This window comes from Sus scrofa, chromosome 8, assembly GCF_054392235.1.
Source record: "Sus scrofa isolate SSC_HxYL_T2T_F1_AM1 chromosome 8, Sscrofa_HxYL_maternal_Yorkshire_Landrace_v2.0, whole genome shotgun sequence".
NCBI lineage: Eukaryota > Metazoa > Chordata > Mammalia > Artiodactyla > Suidae > Sus > Sus scrofa.
The window spans coordinates 53,412,804-53,433,603 of record NC_139390.1 but is presented as its reverse complement, the minus strand read 5'-3'; the positions used below and the strand labels follow the sequence as shown (position 1 = coordinate 53,433,603).

General features: G+C 42.6%; 1 protein-coding gene across 49 annotated transcripts in view; it reads left to right on the top strand.

Annotated features, from left to right (window-relative positions):
* Positions 1 to 20,800, top strand: part of MARCHF1 (membrane associated ring-CH-type finger 1) — an 836,078-nt gene that overhangs the window by 371,751 nt on the left and 443,527 nt on the right. For 45 of the 49 annotated variants that reach the window (XM_084972222.1, XM_084972248.1, XM_084972203.1 and 42 more), the window contains one exon: positions 5 to 213. The exons of the other annotated variants lie outside the window; for them this stretch is intronic. In XM_084972222.1, the coding sequence (XP_084828348.1) occupies positions 115 to 213 (99 nt within the window). In that variant the 5' untranslated portion in view covers positions 5 to 114. The remainder of the gene's footprint in view (positions 1 to 4; positions 214 to 20,800) is intronic. 49 annotated transcript variants of the gene reach the window in all.

Below are 20,800 nucleotides of genomic sequence, written 5' to 3'. Positions count from 1 at the left end.
TTAGAACTGAGCTCGGCAAGGCAAGGATATGAACAGTTGGGCAGGTGGGCTCCTCAGGGCGAGCGAAGAGCTAAGGCCTGGGGTCAGGGCCTGGCCCCCCGCAGCCCTGCCAGCATGCCCCTGCACCAGACATCCGTGATTCCCGCTCGGGAGACAGCCAGCAATGGGAGGAGTTCCATGGGCAGAAGCAAAGAGAAGAACAAGGAAGGCGAGGTAAGAGGAGGTTTGATAAACTAGGGCAGCAGCGCCGACTGCAGTCAGTGCTACTTCTTGTGCCCCAGAGGGGCGGCCAAGGTTGAGGGGCCCTGGACCACAGCTCTCTGTGGATTAGGGGCCATTGAGAGAGAGGTGTTGGTAACTAATGGCAACACAGTCAGTGTAACCTCAGCTTTTTGAATGAGGGAACCAAATCCACTTGCTGCTTGAATTCAGAGGCAAACTTCTGCCCCTCTATCTAAAGATGCTAGAGTCACTTTGCACTCTGATGGCTCCAGGACTCAGCCGGCTGCCCTGGATGGCGGTGACATGGCTGTCGTCCGTGTGCAGGCAGCAGGGCTACTGATGGCTCCTAATGTTGCTCACTGCCCATTAAGCATGAATGTTTTGCAATGAACTTCCCTCACAAAGTGACAGAGAAGTCAGCGCCAAGCCAGCCGTGGCACTGATTGCACAAAGAGCATTAGGAGGCACTCCCCTGCCTCATAGCATCCACTGCTCCCATATTCCTTTTTGGGGAGGCATGGATGGGCTACTTTTGTTTGATGTCTGTTGTGTTTGCACTTTTTTTCTTCATTGGAAAAAAAAGCGTTATCCAAAACTTACATGGGCTAAAGAAAGGTAATATTCAACTTACTGCCTTTAGGCTTTATTTTGCTGTGAAACTCAGCAGCCACTGTTCTAAGTGAAACTGCTTGAAAGATCACAGGCTGGGAACTTATTTCAAAGCTTTTTAAGGAGATTGATCAGACCTAAGGATACTGGGTAAAGATGTTATAAATGCTGTTGGGTTCCCCTATAAAAGAGGGTCTTGAGACAGAATGCTGGAATCTGGAACACTCTTGTTTCCTCAGCAACCGTTGTCTAGTCCTCATGATTCGTTAGCTTTGTGAAAAGTGACTTTTCACCATCTCCAGTTCTGTGTGTCCATTTTGTTCTCAAGAATGGGTGGTGGGGATGGAGGAGACCGTGAAACCAAAACCAAACCAGCCAAACAGAGCCACACGTGTCAAGGAGAGCCTGAGAGGAAGAGAGAGAGGAACTGCAAGGGAGAAAAAATGCATGTAGCCTCTTTGGACTTTGTTTGAACTGCTTTTGAAATGCCACTGCAGAGCAAGGAGATGGTGACATGTCTAGAGGTGGTAGGAAACGTCAGATATGTCTGCCTTATGACACTTTTCTTTTAGTCATTGTCCTGACATAAGTGTGTGGGCTATTTCTGGAGTTTCTGAGAATGGACCATTTCTTCAAAGGGAGAAAATGTATCAGCTTAGTATTAATTGGAAATATTCTCTATGATACATCTCTGTGTTTGACTTGCTGATGTGATAATTAGACCATCAAAGAGCCATCTCTTGAGTTTATTGGGGTGGGGTGAGGAGTTGGGGGGGACACTGGTTAATTCAGAAAATGGTGTGGAAATGGTAAAAACAAGATTTATAAAAGGTATACATTACTTAATCATCATCTAGAATCTTTGAATGAATCTAAGATAATTTTGAAAAAAACTTCATATGAGGATAGTAGGTGGAAATTTTGTTTACCATCCAGAAAGATCCGCTTCTGAGCTATATTTGGAGGTGAAAACATGATTTGAACTCCAGGTTTCCCAACCCCCTTGTTTGGAATTACGTCATCACTGGGAATCTTCTGCTGGTCATGTCAGCTTGGCCATGGCTCTGATAAAGCTGGGTGGCTTATGTGACCTTTGAAATAAATCAAACTTGGGTTTTTTCCTTGTTAGAAACAATAATGAAATCATTCGACCTCAAATAAAAATAGCCACAATCTTTACCCAGATATTGATGTTAAGCCACATCTTCCGAAATGCTTCCAAGTCTTTGAGAAAAGTATCCATTTATGAACAACTGTGTTTCCTTCATGGGCAAACATTTATTATATCACATGTGAGTCAGTGTACATTCTTAAAGGAAAAAAATGGTTAATTATGAAGAAAAAAAAAAACCTCCCAGGTTACATATTATTTTTAAAAAGAGACATAGTTCTGAGCATTAGAAAGGGAAGCACATTTGAGGTTCATATACAATCTTGGTTTTCTATGGGATGGAGTTCAAAGTTTCTCTTTAAGAATTCATTTGAAGGAGTTCCCATTGTGGCTCAGCAGTTAACAAACGCAACTAGTATCCATGAGGACGTGTGTTCCATCCCTGGCCCCATTCAGTGGGTTAAGGATCCAGCATTGCTGTGAGCTGTGGTGAAGGTCAAAGATCTGGCTTGGATCTAGTTGCTGTGGCTGTGGCGTAGGCAGGCAGCTACACCTCTGATTCGATACCTAGCCTGGGAACCTCCATATGCCACTGGTGCAGCCTAAAAAGACAGAAATAAAAGAATATATTTGAAACATATTGTTAAATCTTTTGGGCCATTACATTGTTTGTTCTGATAGACTAAATAAATAGTCCAGACAAACTGTGAATGAATGTCATTTAAGGTGGATAAATTAAACAGCATATCCTGTGTGTGGGAAGCAAAGGGAATCTATTTAGGGCAATGATTTCTGTAATTCCAAGTGCTGAACCTCTCTAAAGAAATTTACCTTCCTTTACCACACGCTGAACACATAGGGACACTTCCTGATTGTTGAACAAATGAGACACACCCTCCTTTGAGGTTTCCTTAATGTATTTTGCTTGTCTTAAAGTTATCCAAATAATACATGTGCCCAGGGGTCAAATGACCTAATTTCAGAATTAGAACTTGGCGAATTTAAATGTGGGTCAATTTAATTTGTTCTATTAGAAATTTAGAGTCTTTCCAATACACTAATCTATTAACTTTATGTCTAGTTTTTTTTTGTTGTTGTTATTGGCTTTAAGGCATATAGAGAAAAATGCGGAAACTGTTTCTTAGATATTATTACACTCCAGAAGATTTAAGCTGTAAAAAATAATAAACCTGTGAGTTCCCATCATGGCTCAGTGGAAAGGAGTCTTACTAGCATCTCTGAGGATCCAGGTTCAATCCCTAGCCTTGCTCAGTGGGTTAAGGATCCCCTACTGTGGCTGTGGTATAGGCTTGAAGCTACAGCTCTGATTTGACCCCTAGGCTGGAAACCTCCATATGCTGCAGCTGAGGCCCTACAAAAAGACGAAAGACAAAGTAATAATAATAATAATAAATCTAACCCCAAACTTCAGAAGAACACATATTTTGAAATATTTTGTGTGGCAGAACATTATAATCATTTATTTATTTAGTCAATAACCCTGAAAGTGCAAAATGCAAGATAACACACCCCTCTAGTTTGGACATAGTTGGGATTGGCAGGCAGGGTAAGGAGGCATATTCACCTCCCAGAGGCATAACTCTGGGCCCTTGGGCGGCTGGAGGGCAGTGTGCCTCCGGCTTGCAATCCAGATACAACATTATATCAGCGCAGCCAGAGTGGATCAATCTCTTATGAAGCAAATAGACTAAACAAAGTCATAGAAGATTTATCCACAATGCAGTTGGTCAAATGTATTCACTTAAATCTGGAGATGTTAGGAAAAAAATGATGGAACACTTGACTGCAAGCTCCAGAAAAGTTTTGAAAAGGAAATTATCAATCAGACTTTCCTTCATTACCATGGCATCAAGGAGGGAAATCTCGGGTTTGGGTGGGGCTAGTTCATTTACACCCAGGGAAAGCCAGGTGTTGAGAAGGCTACAGGAAGCACCCTCCACCCAGGTCCATAGGTCCAAATCGCTCCTGAGGATAGGGGCTGACCCATTTGGCCATTCCCCACCACCACCGACCGCCCTTTTTTTTTACCCGAGCACTGCAGTGACAAGGCCAGGTCCTTAAACTACTGCACCACAAGGGAACTCCTAGTTTAGCTTCTTTAAATCTCATTTGTGTGCTTTTCTTGTGAGCCAGTTTTCCATTAATCCATGTTTTCCTTCTTTGGTACATATGTTATTAGCATCACTTTTAGGCTGCCGTTAATTCATTTTAGGAGTCTATCTCTTACCAGGGCAATCAGATTCTTAGACTTCAAGGGTGATTTAATTTCATTTTCTGCAACTGGAAATTATAATTATTGTACAGGTTCCAGTATTTAGTTAACGTGTAGCGCCTCTTCCTTATAATTCTCCGGAATTTATGAGCAAACATTCCTAGGACTTGACGGGTGGCCTTTCAGATGCAAACATAAAGCAGGGAACATGCGCAGTGTGCTGTGCCCCACCGCGATCTGCACACCCCATCTTCCATCTTAGGCAGATGGTGGAGCTGCGTCAGACTGGAACACTTCCCTTCCAACCTTCTCTCATTCTCAAACCGACCGGGCCTGGAAATCATGCTTGCGAAAGGTTTGGGGTGGGGGGAAACAAAAACAAGTAAACCTTTGTTTATATGTACATTTTCCTCCACTGCTTTCACAATTTTATATTTGTCTACTTCTGTTTTCCTTGTTTCCCCCTAAAAGAGGCATTAAACTCCTTTTTCCTGGGAGATGCCTTTCCAGATCAACTTGTCTGTCCGGTGGTAGCCTCTGGGGCAGCTTTCCTCACTTGCAATAGCTGCTGAGTTCTTACTTGGCAATTCCTTCATGGACTTCAGGGAACAGAAGAAAATAGGGCTTTTTGAATAGTCTTCATTTTGAAAAAGTGGATATATTATAGATTTCTTACACCTATTTTTAGTAGAAAATCAGGAAAGTTAAATAACATATTTAATCCCAGGGCCAGAGCCTAATTTGAGATTAGCCATCTAAATTTAATTCTAGGTGTGTTTTTTTACAATTCAGGTACCACAACCTTTTCCTATTGCTTAATGAATATGTATGGATCAGGAGTTCCCTGGTGGCTCAGGGGGTTAAGGATCCAGTGTTGTCACTGCCGTGGCTCGGATTTGATCTCTGGCTCTGGAAACTTCATTGTGCCACAGACACAGCCAAACAGAAATGTGTGGATAAAAGGATTCCAGAATCAGAAACCCTTAAAAAGGCTTTGTCTTAATTCCACAACTGAAACCAATAGAGAATGCATAATTTGACCACATCATACAGGTAGTTAGTGGTAAAGTTGGGGCAAAAACATGGGCCTTCTGTCTGTAAAGTCTATTTGTCATTTCTTTATTACTGTATTTAGTGAATTTTCTTTCAAGGCATAAAATTGCAATCCCCCAACTTAAAGAATTTGTGTCACCCCAAAGCCGTTAACCTCTGAGTGTGTGTGAGGAGTTGGGTTCCTTCTGGGAGCTTAGGCTAGGTGCCCACGACTTCTGGGTTAGATGGATTGCAAAATGGATCTGATGTTACAGTGTAACTAGAATCCATTTCATCCCAATTTAGGAAATAAGGTAGAAATAAAGACTACTGGGCAAAATTGTTTGGTAGGGAAGATGCCAGAGTGTGCTGGAGTCCTGACTTCACCAAAGCCGTTTAACCTTGAATGACTTACTGCACCTTGCACACTTGTCCCCTGAAGAGAAAAAAAATATGTTTACTGGTAAATGTAGAAGGTTGACTGGCTCTCACTTCAAAATAAGAGCACTTTAGTTTCTTCTGTTGCTCCTTGAGCATAACCGTGTGGCCGTGTTTCACTATGGGCATCCAGAAACATGAAGGTCCCCAAAGGCATGTTGGGCTCAGGTGGGAGCCACGTTGGAGACACATTTGCCTGCTGTCCGGTAACAGTGCAAAGAGAGCCAGGCCTGCTCATGCTCAGCCGCATGGCCTCAGGAGGGCCTTGATGGGTGTAAACCAGTCTGTGAGTCATAACTCTGTCATGGGAATGGGTCCAAGAGGCCAGAAACATGACTCCATCAGAACCTCACTTGGGGCCTTTGGTTAAGTTTTGGGGAAGAGAAGCCTAATTGCTTCTGAAACCTCTGCAATAGACTCCTCTCTGCTTCTGAGTATTTTGCATGAGGACCTGAGGCCTGTGACTATATTTTGTGAGGGAGAAGGTTGGTGCTTCAGGGAGACCAGAGATGCTGCAGTTGCTGGAGGTGGGAAACAGGCAGGACAGAAGAAGAGAAAAAAAGAACATAGCTTCTGTGTGATATTGGTTTTGAGCCACTGGGTTAATCCTTGCCTGAAACCAACCCTTGTTCAAAACCAAACAGCTATCCAAAGAAGTGGTTCAATACACATTCTTTATTGTTTAAGCCATTTTCTTGTTGGGGTGCTGAGTTGCTCACAACATGGCAGGGTCCTAAATGATGCTTTGCCAAAGTGTAGGTACGATGGTGTCCCATGTTGTTACCCGTGCAGCCACTGACATCTGAGATTAGAACGAGTTGGGATCCAGGTAAAGCTGTTGCACATGTGACTTTATGAATAGCCTCTGCTCCCACACCCAGGATACTCTGTATTCACCAAGTGAGGTACATTTTCAGCAGGTGTGAGCCTGACACTGCAGGGAGAACGCCAGGGGGTAGGAAGACTAATTCTCCTCTCATTTCACCAGAGGAGTACTTTCCAAGGCCTCCCCTGAGTCTAAATTGAGTATTAGGGTCCCATGTGCTCACAGTGAATTCCGCTGAGTATGCTAATGGTATGGAAATACTTTTTGATAATAGAAACCAGGAAATTTCCATGTTTTTATTTGCTTTCAGCAATACAATTAGCATAATTCACATTAATTTTTCTTGTTGAAAACAGATGTTGTGGGTAATTGCACTAATAAGTAAGACTGAACAGAACATTTTATTGACTAATAAATGAACATAGAAATTGCCGCCACACCCTGGTCAGTGTGCTTTTGAATGGTGGGTTCAGTGAGGCAGGTAGAATGTGAAAACTTGTCCCTGGTGGGGATGTTTTAAATGATCGTGAATTTGTGGCTGATTCAATGAGACCATGTGATCATTGTGTTTGAAAGACTGTGGACCAAACAACTTGACATGGAAGAGTCTAGGGCCATGTAAGGGGCAGACATAGGTACCTGTATTCTTTAATCAGGATTTTTAGGAATTGCTGATCAGCTAGCCTTTAACTCAGTTCTTTGCAGCATACAGGAAGCACTGGCAATGTCCCTCGTGGTGAGGTCCCGCTGAAGAGGGGGGTGGAAGGGCGAGGATTGCCTCCCCGCAGCTCATTCCCTGGAAGTCACTGGAGCCCCTTGCAGTGACTTTGTAATCTCCAGATGGGGATGAGAAACGGCAGCTATTCAATACTCATTATCTCCCATTCTCTGCAGCCCTGTTAACTATGTACAATCTCTTGAGTTAGAACCTGATGGAAGATAGTATGAGAAAGAGAATGTATATGTATGTATGACTGGGTCAGTCTACTGTATGGAAGAAATTGAAGAAACATTGTAAGTCCACTGTACTTTAATAAATTTTTTTTAAAAATAATTGGAATAGGTGTGACATGAGGGTTGAGCTGAAGATAAGACTTGGCTCATAGAAGAAGTCAAGGAGGCACCCTGGGCATGGGGTTCCTGATCATCACCTTGATGAAGACGTTGGTGCCATCGCCAGTGCCTGGGTAGTGTCTGGACACTGCATGTGGAGAAGACAACGTCAGGGTTCTCTTCCCTCGACCGCTGTCAAAGAAGATGCTTCCTCTGACACAAAGAAGCACTTTGAATTCTTTAGGATTTGTGCTTTGGATGACAACTTTGGAAAGAAAGTTTCTTAGGGAAAAAAGTCTGGCACTAGAAGCCACCAATAGGCAGTCCTGCAGGGTGCAGCAAAGCCCACATGCAAGGAACCATTGAACAGGCATCTGTGAAGTGGGTCACTGGCTGTTTTCACAAATGGTCACCTTTGTTCACTGATGGTAATTATTCCTACTTGTAAACCTACACACCTTGACTCCGAAACAAGCCCCATACAGGGATGTATGGCCCTGAAGGCTCAGTGGCTGAAGGTTGTATGTTTAAATTGTACTGACTTAGATCCATGACAGTTTTACTTTCTACTTTTATTCAAAATTAATTTTCATAAAGTTACAACATAGGACAGAGATATGTTGTACATTTTACAAAGTTTTACAGATTCAAAGTCCAGCGAGATGTTTTGTTTTACTCTGAAGCTACTTTCTCTATGACAATTTGCTCTGAAACTACTACACAGTACATTCAGGTTATGGAGGAAGTGCTTTCTGCTTACAGTCAGGCAATTATCAGGGAAAGGATTTGCTCATGACTGTCAGTGTGACTGTCTTATTCTGTCTGGTGTCCAATGAGCACATAATAGATGCATCTTGCTTTCAAATTAGAAGGAACCTCTTGCGTGGTGTGCGATGGCTGATGTGGAGAGGAAAGAGGACCAAGCAGCTTTAAGCTCATATCTGCAGGGAGAGTAACTGAATTCAGGTCTGAGCTTTAAAAGTTTGTAATTGGGTGACATTTGGCAAGGTTACCTGGCATCTCCGTACCTCAGTTTCCTCATGTGTAAATTAGTGACCAATGTGAGAAGTACTTTATCAAGTTATGAGAACTAAAATTAGTTAAAATTTCTAAGATCCCAAGAAGATTTGTTGGGATAAAGCAAACACCATTGGGTGCTTGATTTATGAGCATGGAAAAGGAATCAAATCTTTATGATTTTCATCAACATATTTTTTGTGTGTGTGTGTGAATAAAACTCATTAGCTAATACCTTCCATTAATGAGGAAGCGATGAAGACTGCACCTGTGTAGACTGTGTCTGTCTGCCTTAGTTAAGAGAAACCTACCCTTATGGTGTCACTTTCCTGCCTGAATGTCAGTCTCACAGCTGCTGAGTCAAGAATTTGTAGAAAAATCCAGGCTTTTACTCCTGGTCCGCATACATATTGCCAATTGTTCTTCTGCTGCTTGTTCTCAACATTTCACGAGCTTTTAAATTGGAGTATTGTAAATATCAATTATTTTGATAATTCTTTTCATTTTTCTCTCAATTTCCTTTTGTTTTACCAGCTCCTTAGTTACTATGTAGAATAGGCCATGTTATGAAAAACTAAAATCACCAGTGATACTGAATGGGAAAGTTTATTGACAGTTTACATGCATAGGATTATCTTATGAATATTTGAGTACTTAGGCAAATGGTAGGTTTTTTTGTTTGTTTATTTGTTTCTTTTTTGCCTTTTTGCCATTTCTTGGGCCACTCCCATGGCACATGGAGGTTCCCAGGCTAGTGGTCGAGTCGGAGTTGTAGCCGCCGGCCTACGTCAGAGCCACAGCAACGCTGGATTCAAGCCGCGTCTGCAACCTACACCACAGCTCACAGCAACGCCGGATCCTTAACCCGCTGAGCAATGCCAGGGATGGAACCCGCAACGTCATGGTTCCTAGTCGGATTTGTTAACCATTGAGCTACGACGGAACTCCAGTAAATGGTAGTTTTATTTTCATTTTTCTAGGTCAAAATAACACTCTTCTTAACAAAATAACATGGTGTTGAAAAGCTTTCAAACGGTCTCCACCTGCACGAGGAAAATGTTATTATATTTGCTGAGCCTCTGGCATTTACCTGAGGTGCAATTCTTCATGAATTGTTCTAAAAGTTTTTTTTGTTTTTTGTTTTTTTTCTTTTGATATTCTTTGGGGTTATCATACTTGTAAAATCAGTGAAATGACTTGGGGAGTGTAAATGCCTGGGAAAATCTACTACCCTGAGTGTGAAGTGGAAAGACAGATTATGAGATCCCTGGGCACTGTTTTACAGGGACTGGCTGACACAATAGGTGACATTTAATAGGTTGTCACTCTGCCTTTGGGTGAAATCAGCAAAGGAGGTGCCTATTTTCTCCCAGATGCCTCAAATTGTGGAAATTCTAGACTTAATAGCCCTGAAAGTAAATAAACAAATATCAGCTCTTAACAGCTGATAAATATTTATATTTTCTGTTATCAGCAAATAACCTCTTTTCCTGAATTTGTCATATCTATCTACATATATGTACATATATGTGTAATTTCTGTTGATGTATATATATATGTGTGTGTAATTTCTGACATATATGTGTTATTTTTGGTAATCAGCATTAATAGATAATCTCCCTTCCCAACCTGCTAAATGAATATGCTGTAAAGATAAAGGCAGCTTTTCTCTCATTTTGACGTTAATGTTATGTACATATATAATTATATATTTAAGATGTTCATAGTGGTCATCATCATTACTATAGCTAACAATTCTTTGTTTTTTTTTTTTTTTTTTGGTCTTTTTGCCTTTTCTAGGGCTGCTCCCGTGGCATATGGAGGTTCCCAGGCTAGGGGTCAAATCAGAGCCATAGCCGCTGGCCTACGCCAGAGCCACAGCAACGCAGGATCCGAGCCACATCTGCCACCTACACCACAGCTCACGGCAATGCTGGATCCTTAACCCACTGAGCAAGGCCAGGGATGGAACCCGCAACCTCATGGTTCCTAGTCGGATTCGTTCACCACTGCACCATGACAGGAACTCCCAATTCTTGAACATTTACCACATGTTCAACAGAAATTGTTTACATGCTTTCCATGGTAACTCCTAGCTTTTCTATGACATCATATTCCAGTTGCCATTCCTGTATATGTCCCAAAATGCAGTGAGTTCCTGCTGCCATTCCAATTCCCGTGATTCTGGGGGTCAGGAGGGTGACAGCACACTGTGAGATGCTTTGCTGTGTTTGTCTGCGACACCGAGGCGACTCACATGCTAGAGATGGGGAGTGTCTGGGAGGCCCTTCACTCAGGTGTTGGCGCCGGACTTGGGCCAATTAGAAGACTGGTGCCACCCACTGTGAAACCTACCTGTGACCGTGTCATGAGCCTCTGCGTCCTCAATACAGGGTGCTTCAGGGTGGCCAGGCTTCTTGCACAGAGACGTGGATTTCTAAGTCCAAACAGCATTGCTATTCCTTTTCCAGCCTCAGAGAGTCCCTGGCATCATGGAGGCAGTGGCCTAGGAGTCAAAGCAGTTGCTCACATTCCTACCAGACTCAAGGGCAGTGAGTGGGTATAGATCCCACCGTGTGATGGAAAGAATGCCCCATAATGTGGGGCTCACAGCTCAGCCATGGCCACAATCATTCACATGCCTCCCTTTGTATCCCAGGAAGTGCAAACTCCAGATATTCCTTTCCACCAAACCCTCTGAAGTCTCACCCCCTTTCCCATCAATGGACAAGTCCCGCATTTTGTCATCTAAACTTTCCAGCTGCAAATGAGGTCTTTTGGGTGCAGTTCTTCTAGGATGGCTGTTTTCAGTGTGACAAGCTCTAGAATACAGAGACACTGTCTGTACCCTACACTCTCAATATGTGATGGTGGAATCCTCCATAGACACTCCTATTCAAGAAGGAGGAAATAAGAGCTGTGTGGCAGGCCTGGGTCCATATCAGTTCTGAAATCTGGCTACTTGTTGCCAACTCTTTGACCAGGGTTTGTTCCTCCTTTCCAGAAGCAGTTTTCTGAGGCTCTTGTTCTGCTCTCTAGGGCTTGGTTATTCCTTTTTCCTTGTTCTTTTCTTTAAGGTATGGTCTGCCCTTCAAATGAGAAGCCCTCTAAAGCTTGCTTCCTGCTCAATAGAGGTGGCAGGTCCAAGGCCTCTTTTCATTTTGGACTGTCTTTGACCAGTTTCCTTAAGCATTTTACAGGTCTCCTGTGTTTTGATTTATAATCCACTTAATTAGACAAAAGTCACAAGACATAGACCTTTATCTTCAAGATAAACTCAACTACATCAGCTTCCTGAGAGGCAGCTGGAGACAGGATCTTAACATTCTCAGAATTTACATTGTTGACAGAGAAGACTTGCCTGGGCTGCTTTTGATATTCTTCCAGGGCTTTTCTCTCTTTAGATGGGTTTGCAGAGTACTACTTTTTTTTTTTTTTTTTTTTTTTTTTTTTTTTTTTTTTTTTTTTTTTTTAGGGCCACATCCATGGCATATGGAAGTTCCCAGGCTAAGGGTCAAATCCGAGCTACAGCTGCTGTCCTGCACCACAGACACAGCAACTGGGGATCCAAGCAGCATCACAACTAACAGCAACTCCGAATCCCCAACCCACTGAATGAGGCCAGGGATCGAACCTGCATCCTCATGGATACTAGTCAGATTCATTTCCACTGAGGCATGATGGGAACTCCCAGAGTACTACTTCTAATCCTTCTAAGCTTTTTTTTTTTTGTCTTTTGTCTTTCTAAGGCCACACCCTCAGCATACAGAGATTCCCAAGCTAGAGGTCTTATTGAAGCTACAGCTGCTGGTCTACACCACAGCCACAGCAATGCTAGATCTGAGCCACATCTGCAACCTACACCACAGCTCATGGCAATCCCGGATCCTTAACCCACCGATCAAGGCCAGAGATTGAACCCACAACCTCATGGTTCCCAGTCGGATTCATTTCCACTGCACCATGACAGGAACTCCTAATCCTTCTAAGCCCTTACCAAAGAATTTTCATCATCATTTCCTCGAATTCATCTTAACCCAGAGAGGAACCAGGATTTGCACTGAGGCATTTTCTAATTTGAGATTCTTCTATTGGGAGAGGCTGGGGATGGGAAAATAGTTTTATTTCCAAACAAAAAGAGCAAGGTCCATGAGTTCCCAAGGTGGTTTTAATGGGATTGGCAGAGTCTTGGGAGTACTGGGATAAAGGTTCGATCCCTGGCCTGGCACAGTGGGTTGGGGGTCCTGAGTTGCTACAGTGCAGCTTAGGTCACAGACAGCTTGGATGTGATCTCTGGCCTGGAAATTCCATATGCCACAGGGCATAAGAAAAAAAATTAAAAAAATAAAGGGCAAGGTCTGGCTTCCTCATAGTTCCTCTAAATTTTGCTTAAAAACTGAGGGTCTCTTTCCTTTTTACCTTATCATCTGCAACCTGTATGTCCCTTTGGCTATTTTTTTATTGTGAGATAACAGTATCTTCCTAAATTTCCCATCCTTGACCAAGTCTCCCTGAGGTCTCTCCATCTCTTCAAGGACTATATTAGTAAGGTTTTTCAAAGATCCAATCCAAGGTCAAGCTTTCAGTTCTTGAGCCCGCTTTTACACTTGATAACTTGTACAGCTTGTTCTAACAGTTCCTGAAGAGGTTAAGTGCGAATTTTGTATTTGCCACCTGTTTTTTGAAAGGATATGATGACCTATTTTAAAACCACATGTAGATAGAAATCATCACTGCTATTGCTAGACTGGTTAGTTTCAGCTGCTAAATTAACTTTACAGACATAATAATGACTAGGATAGTGACTAATTCTGATTATTCCAAAGCAGGGCCTTTAGATTTCTGTACCTAGCTGAGCTGTTAAAACATGCATTTGAGACTTTTTTAGTACAAAAATACCTTGCATATGAATAAATGTGATACTTAAAAATAGCATGTACTTTTTTATTTTTGAATTGAACAATGTCAAAGGTAAACTGCAAAATCCTCTTGACAGGGTTCTTTCTTTTGGCTAATTCATATTTCACTTTTTTTTTTTTTTTTACTGTTCTGAATGACAATATAAAGGGCATACATACTTTTCAAATATGTAACATCGTATTTGGAAGGCTTGATAATGTTAGATGTTATTTTAGAGATCAGGTCTTCTGACCTTGCCCCTAGACTTTTGAGGATAGTAGCTCTCCAGTCCACTTTTTTTACGAGGGTATATTTTTTCTAGCATCCATGGCAAAGACTCTGTTTTAAGTCTTTCCATGTTCCTTCGAGTGCATGGTCCCACCATTAGATTTAGTTCTTTGGGGTCTTCACTAACAGGGCCAGCCTAACATGATGAACAAGGACTAGCCTACCTATCAATGTATCAGTCACTGTATTATGTTACAAGTAGTAGAGCTGCTCCCTGGTTCTTCTACAGCCAGTACCTGTGAGCTTTCCTTTAGTTTGGGCCCGTGAAGCTCATTTCCACCCTCAGGGACTGGATTCCCTCTTCCCATCACCTACAGTGCTTTCCCTCCCATCTGTTATGTGTGGCTCTCCTCTTCAGTATGAATGTGTCTTAGCCCTGCAGCTCCCTGCTCTGCTCTTGGTCCCACTGCATCGTACTATTTGCTTAGGTTCATATAGATTCCAGCCTGACATGACGTATCCTGTCTACTCCTCCTTGCAAATAAGCCATGGAAGGGAAATGTACTTTGTTTCTCCCGTGGCTGCAGCCACCGTACCCAGAGCAGGACCAGGGCACTGCAGCCCCACAGCAAACACGTGCAGGAGGGAGAGATTGTGTCAAGAACTCCTCAGGTCATGAGCTCCCTCCAGCCTGTGCCTTCAGGACTTGCCTGAAGTGTTGTGTGTGGCCCCAAGTGTGGCATTTTATGAAATCTATTGACAAACCAAAGTGTCCCAAGAAAGGGACAGCCCAGGTAGACGAAGTGGCTCAAAGCCATGTTTCTATAAAAAATCCATTATAGGAGCATATGTAGGTATGTCTTAGAGATAAACATTAGCATGAAAGTTCCATTTTCACTAAGTATTTGGAGAGTTGAACTAGGGGAGACTTTAAATATGTTGCAGGTGGCACTGGAATGCATCACTACAATTAAAAGGGCACGGGATATCAGATTCTGACGAGACCTTAGATTAAAAGTAATCAAACCCAGGAGTTCCTGTTATAGTGTAGCAGAAATGAATCTGACTATTATCCATGAGGATGGGGGTTCAATCCCTGGCCTCGCTCAGTGGTTTGGGGATCCGGTGTTGCCATGAGCTGTGGTTTAGGTCACAGATGTGGCTTGGATCCTGTGTTGCTATATCTGTGGCGTAGACCAGCTGCTGTAGCTCCAATTCTGCCTGTAGCCTGGGAACTTCCACCAACCACGGGTTTGGCCCTAAAAAGCAAAAAAAAAAAAAAAAAAAAAAAAAAAAAGTAACCAAACCCAGAGTTTTCATTGTGGCTCAGTGGGTTAAGAATCTGACATAGTTTGGTGAGGATGAGTGTTCGATCCCTGGCCTCACACAGTTGATCAAGGATCTGGTGTTGCTGTGAGCTGTGATGTAGGTCACAGATGGGGCTTGGATCCTACATTACTATGGCTGTGGTCTAGGCTGGCAGCTGTAGCTCCAATTCAATCCCTAGCCTGGGAACCTCCATATAAGTAGAAAAATAAGTTTTAAAAAATATATAACCAAACTCTGATTCCATTGAGTAAAAACAAACAAACAAATAAAAAACAACCCAGAGTGTTTATATCAAAATGTGCCTAAAGATGCTTTTGAGGGGCAGATGAAGAGGATCCAGGCTTCCAGGCTCTCACTCTCTGTTCCCTGGACTGTAACTTCCCTCATCCCCTGAGATAGCATTTCTGAGGCTTTCAGGCACCATCCACAGGGTCACTCACTTGCTTAGCCATTCAACAAAGGTGCAAAGGTGCAATGTCTGCTAAGCACCTGCTAGAAGAGGAGGCATCCTGCACAGATGAATTCTTGGCCCTCTTAGAGTTCACATCCCATCATGTGGGGGAGAGGGATTCCATAGGTGTGATTACAGGTGTCAGAGTTAGTCCTAGAGGGAAGTCGAATTTTCTCACTATAGGTAAGAATGTATAAATATCAAGAACCAGCTATTTCACCCTGTCAAGAAAATGGCAGATTCACTGGGAAGAAGGGCTTCTGAGCCCCTGAGGTGTTCAACAGGCCGGGTCTGGATTTGGAGGGAATATTCTAGAGGAGATCCAACTCTCAGGTGGGGAGGCAGTCAGGTTCCTTTTCCTTCAGAGTCTACTTTGCTGTGTTTTTGTTTGTTTGTTTTCTTTTTTGGCTGCTGAAAGGCACATGGGGTTCCTGGGCCAGGGATCAGAACTGAGCTGCAGTTGTGACCTACACCACAGCTGTAGCAACACTAAATCCTTTAACCCACTGTACTGGGCTGGAGATCAAACCTGTGTCATGGTGCTGCAGAGACGCCACTGATCCCTGTTGTGGCACAATAGGGAATCAGGTAGTGGCCCTGAAGGCATTAATGGGTGTATTTCCTGGGTGGCCAGGATCCTCCAGCACCATGGGAGAACAGAATGGTTAGAGACTCTTCATCCTGGAGCTGGATGCAGCCCTGGAACACAGCACTTCCCTGCTACTTGTCATTATTCTCAAGACAGCGAAACAGGCTCGCAGCTTACTATAACTTTTCAAGCTAGTAGGCTTGCCCCAAAGAATTATTTTTAAAACACCTACTGTGTGCCTAATACCTTGAAGACAGAGGTGAAGGGGACTTGGAAAGGTGCCCTGCCCTGAGGGTGGTGATGTCATTGTGTTGGAGGCCTGGTCTCTCTGGCCTTTGAAATGAATGAGACTCACTGGGCTCTGTCTGTCCTATCACTCCCTGTCCCCCCACCCCTACACCAGACCATCACTCTGCTGAACTGAGTTCATGAAAATCCTGTGTCTTTGACCACCAAGTCCCATTTATTGAAACAGTGGCTGCACATTTCAGATAATTTCAAGACTGTGTTGCCATTCTCCTTAACTCTTCCCGAGAACATGAACACGCGTTATGAGCTGAATACTTTCAAGGCATCAAAAGGCCTCCTTTGCTCTCCCACTTCATTTTCCACCCATGTCTTCGTCCACTTGCCAAATGATAAATGCATTGATGATTAAGCTACATGGCATCAAGTGTAAGAGAAACTGGTCGATGGAAACATGTTGCATGTAGCCTGTATTTATGTTTCATGTCGTTTGTTTTGATCTGTCCCCAACCAGATGGATTCCAACATATGCCACTTTTATCACTAAAGATAAATAATGGAAAGATGAACTTCCAGTCTGAGGAAAATCATTTTCCTTTTTCCATGAAGTCTAATTTAGGTTTCTGTAAAAGGAGACTGTTAAAATAAATATTCCTGTTATCCTGTCAGCAGCTTTATTGTTGAGAATCAGTTCCCCAAGAAGCATTATTTCTTCCCTGAAATCTACCGCCACACTGACAAATCTCTTGGAACACCATTTCCAGCATTTTTATTCCAGCACAGAATTTGCTTTAACTTGTGGAAAAGGCCACAAGAAGCAGACTGAACTTCACAATCTCACTCTCACATCCTCTTCCTCAACAGGGTGCTTTTGCAGGTGGAACTGGATCCAAGGCAGGAACATGCAAACTTGGGTGACTGGCTGTGCCTGTGAAGGGGGATGCAATCCACTTTCCTTGTTTCCCTGGCAGTGTGAAGGCTTCAGCCCTTCCTCAGAATCCCTCCTTTCTTGTCACAGCCCTAGGAGAAGCAGGGAAGCAGGGCAGCTCGAAGGAGACCACCTGCCCAAGCTGCCTTCTTGGTCTCTGCTGAGTGAATCCCAGCTCTGGCTCACACGTGGCTGCAAGGCCCAGCTGCTTCCCCTTGGTGGGCTGGACCCCTAGCATGTTTCCAACCTCAGACCCTTGCAGACCCTACCTTGCCCCATTGCCATCTTCCTGCCTGCTGTGCAGAGCTCAGGAGGAATTAAGCTCAGCCCTCCTAATTAAGGCACCATGGCCAGATGCCATGGATTTGGGTAAACAATTCCTGCGCCAAGAAGTCTACTTTTTATTTTGTTGCATTTTCTTTTCTGGGGCTGATTTCCCTTCAGAGCTGTTTGTTGGCTAAGGGGCAGATGGAAGAGGAGTGGTGCTGAGTGAGAGTGGAAATGATTGCCAAGTATTAGGATTTGGGTGTTTGCCTTGACAATCCTAGGCTTATCTTAAGTACAAATAATGCAGCATGCCCAACTGGGAAGGGACTGTCGGAAAGCAGAAAGCCTGTACTCAGTGCTGGCCATAGAATAAGAGCTGAATGCTGGCAATGTGGAATGCTATTTTTGATTAATGCTCTTTATATGTGTTAAATGCTATATATATTATTTAATGACAGTAATACATGGTCAGTGATTGACATTTTTCTGTATTTTAGAGAAAAACGCAATACATGATGGTAATCATTGTCTTTGCAACAAGTAGTGAAACATTTCCAAGGTAGAAATTTAAATTTTCCTTTCGCTTTATCTATTTTTGCTTGTTTTCATAATAGGATTGTTTTTAAATGAGCATTAAAGTACCTTCCAAAAACCCAAACCAGACTTTCACTTTTCCTGTGTATGGAAGGCTATAAGATGATCCAAGAAGCATATAAGAGGCTATTTTCAAATAAAGGATTCTCATGGAGATGGATACAAGGAGTCTTGAATTTGATGCTCTGGCCAGGGGAATAATTGCAGCAAGACAGCAGCAAATGCCACCAGAATGGAAGACATTTCCAACCATGTGGGGGAAGGGGGCCTTATGAATACTAATGGATAGCCCATCAGGTAGAAACTTGCTCCAGGACCTTTCAAGGAATGTCCACTGTGGTGGTTAATTATATGTGTTTTTGAATGAGAGTAACGTTTAAATTGGTAAGCAGATCACTTGTCATAATGTAGGTGGGCCTCACCCAATCAGTCGAAGGTCTGAATGGACAGAAAAGACCGGATTTCTCTAGCAAGAGGAAATTCTCCAGTAGACTGCCTTCGACCTTGCCTAACATCTCTATGCTCCTGGGTCTCTGCCTGTTGGCCCACCCTGCAGACTTGGGGCTTCCCAGCTTCCATAATTACATGTGTCAATTCCTTGTAAAGAATCTCTTTATGCATAGTATATACATAGTATATACATAGTATATATGTATAGTATATTATCTATTATTGGTTCTGCCTCTCTGGAGGATCCTGACTCAGCAACTACCAGCAGCCTTTGACTTTCCTCTTTGCTGCACTAGCTGGAGGAAGGCATGGGGCCCAGGACACGCACTGGATGATGGGGTAGAAAGTGAGAGGGCAGAACAGACATCCATTGGCATCTGTGGATTAAAGCACTGCTCTGGTAATGTTTTGATTGTGCTAGCTATGCAAGCTGCCAGAATGATTTACTTTTCTTAAAACATGTCTTCAAAGTTAAAAATAAATGGGCCAGGAGGAGAGTGGTACCCAGTGAGGTCTATATTGATACCTGATCACTTATTTCCCCTCCTTCTTACTGCTCTCTGCTCTTGACTCATCTCCATCAAGGGCTGTGATTGCCTCTATCAAAAGGTTTGCTCTGACTGCTGAGAACTTGGTCTCCTGATCACTGCCTGTATAGAGAGCCACTCTGGGATTCCCCTGCCTCTACTCTGGATGCTCTTTTCCTCTTATTTTTGGTTCTTCCAACTAAATAGGAACTCAGCTGTAAAACATTTTTCCATTCCAGAGAATCAGGAGAATCACCTCCTTCTTGCTGTCAGAGTGTGTTTTTGCATGTCAGCTTTCAGCAGACTTTGTTGATGGAACAGGCAAACCTGCCTTGGAAGCCTAGCTGTGCCGTGATAACTGTGATAGAAGGCATTTCCTCACTAAGGCCCATTTCCTCCTCCTGAAAATTGTGAAAATAGTAGAGCTGTTAGGAAAATTAAATGTTTTAATACATGAAAGTATTTAGCACAGTGCTTGGCATTAAAAAAGAACTCTACAATATTAGCCTTAATTCACTTATCTATTGATGCTTTAAGAAATAACTACTGAGGGCCTGTTATGTCTTGGGCATTATTGATCATTGTCACCCTTATAATTACTGAGTTCACATTCTCTCTCTGTTTTTTTTTGTTTGTTTTTTTGTTTTTTGTTTTTTTGTTTTTTTGTTTTTTTGTTTTTTTGTTTTTTTGCCACTCTGAGGCCTGTGAAGTTCCCAGGCCAGGGGATCAGATCTGAGCCACAGTTGCAGCAGTGCCGGATCCCTTAACCCACTTCTCTGGGTGGGGAATCGAACTTGTGTCCTGGAGCTACAGAGATGTTGCTGATCCCATTTCGCCACAGCGGGAACTTCAGATTTTTTTGTGGGTTTCATTTGTTTGTTTGTTTGTTTTTGTATTTTTAGGACTGCACCCATGGCATATGGAGGGTCCCAGGCTAGGGACCCTCCATATGCCATGGAGCTGTAGCCGCTGGCCTACACCACAGCTACAGCAATGCCAGATCAAAGCTGTGTCTGTGACCTATACCACAGCTCACGGCAACACTGGATCCTTAACCCATTGAACAAGGCCAGGGATCAAACCTGCGTCCTCATGGATGCTAGTCAGATTCATTTCCCCTGAGCCAGGATGGGAACTCCCACATTCATTTTTAAATGCAGAAATTCTCAACCAATGAATGCTACATAGATGTTCATTCTGTTTATCAATATGAGAGTGGTTCTGGTCATTAGGCTTAACCACTAGGAAATTCTATGCTCAGGTTCCTTCCATTTATTAGGTAAAAATATGCAGCCTATAGCGATGGTAAACATGCTTTATACCCAAATGCTGTTTTCCTAAATGGTTTAGAATTTAAATAGCGTAATTACAATAAAATAATATCTTCTTTGTATGCAAAATAACTATGTTTATAAAGACAATACATTATGAAATTACATTGGAAACACCAGTTTATAAATGGTATGATTGTGTATTTTTGCCTTAGTGTAATATAGCAGATTTTAGTATCATTAGATATAAATTTTAACCTTTGAAATATTAATCATCTCAACTCTTTGAAAGAAAATCAGTATAACATTGTGAGAGCTACATAGATAACATTAGCTTCAGATGCCAAATATACTTAAATTTCATAGATTTTATGTTACGGTATCTAACATTTCTCAACCTCGAATATAAATTACACTGAAAATTGTGAGAAATACAAAAGACAAGAAAAAGCTAAAAAAAAAAAAAATACAAATGGCAGT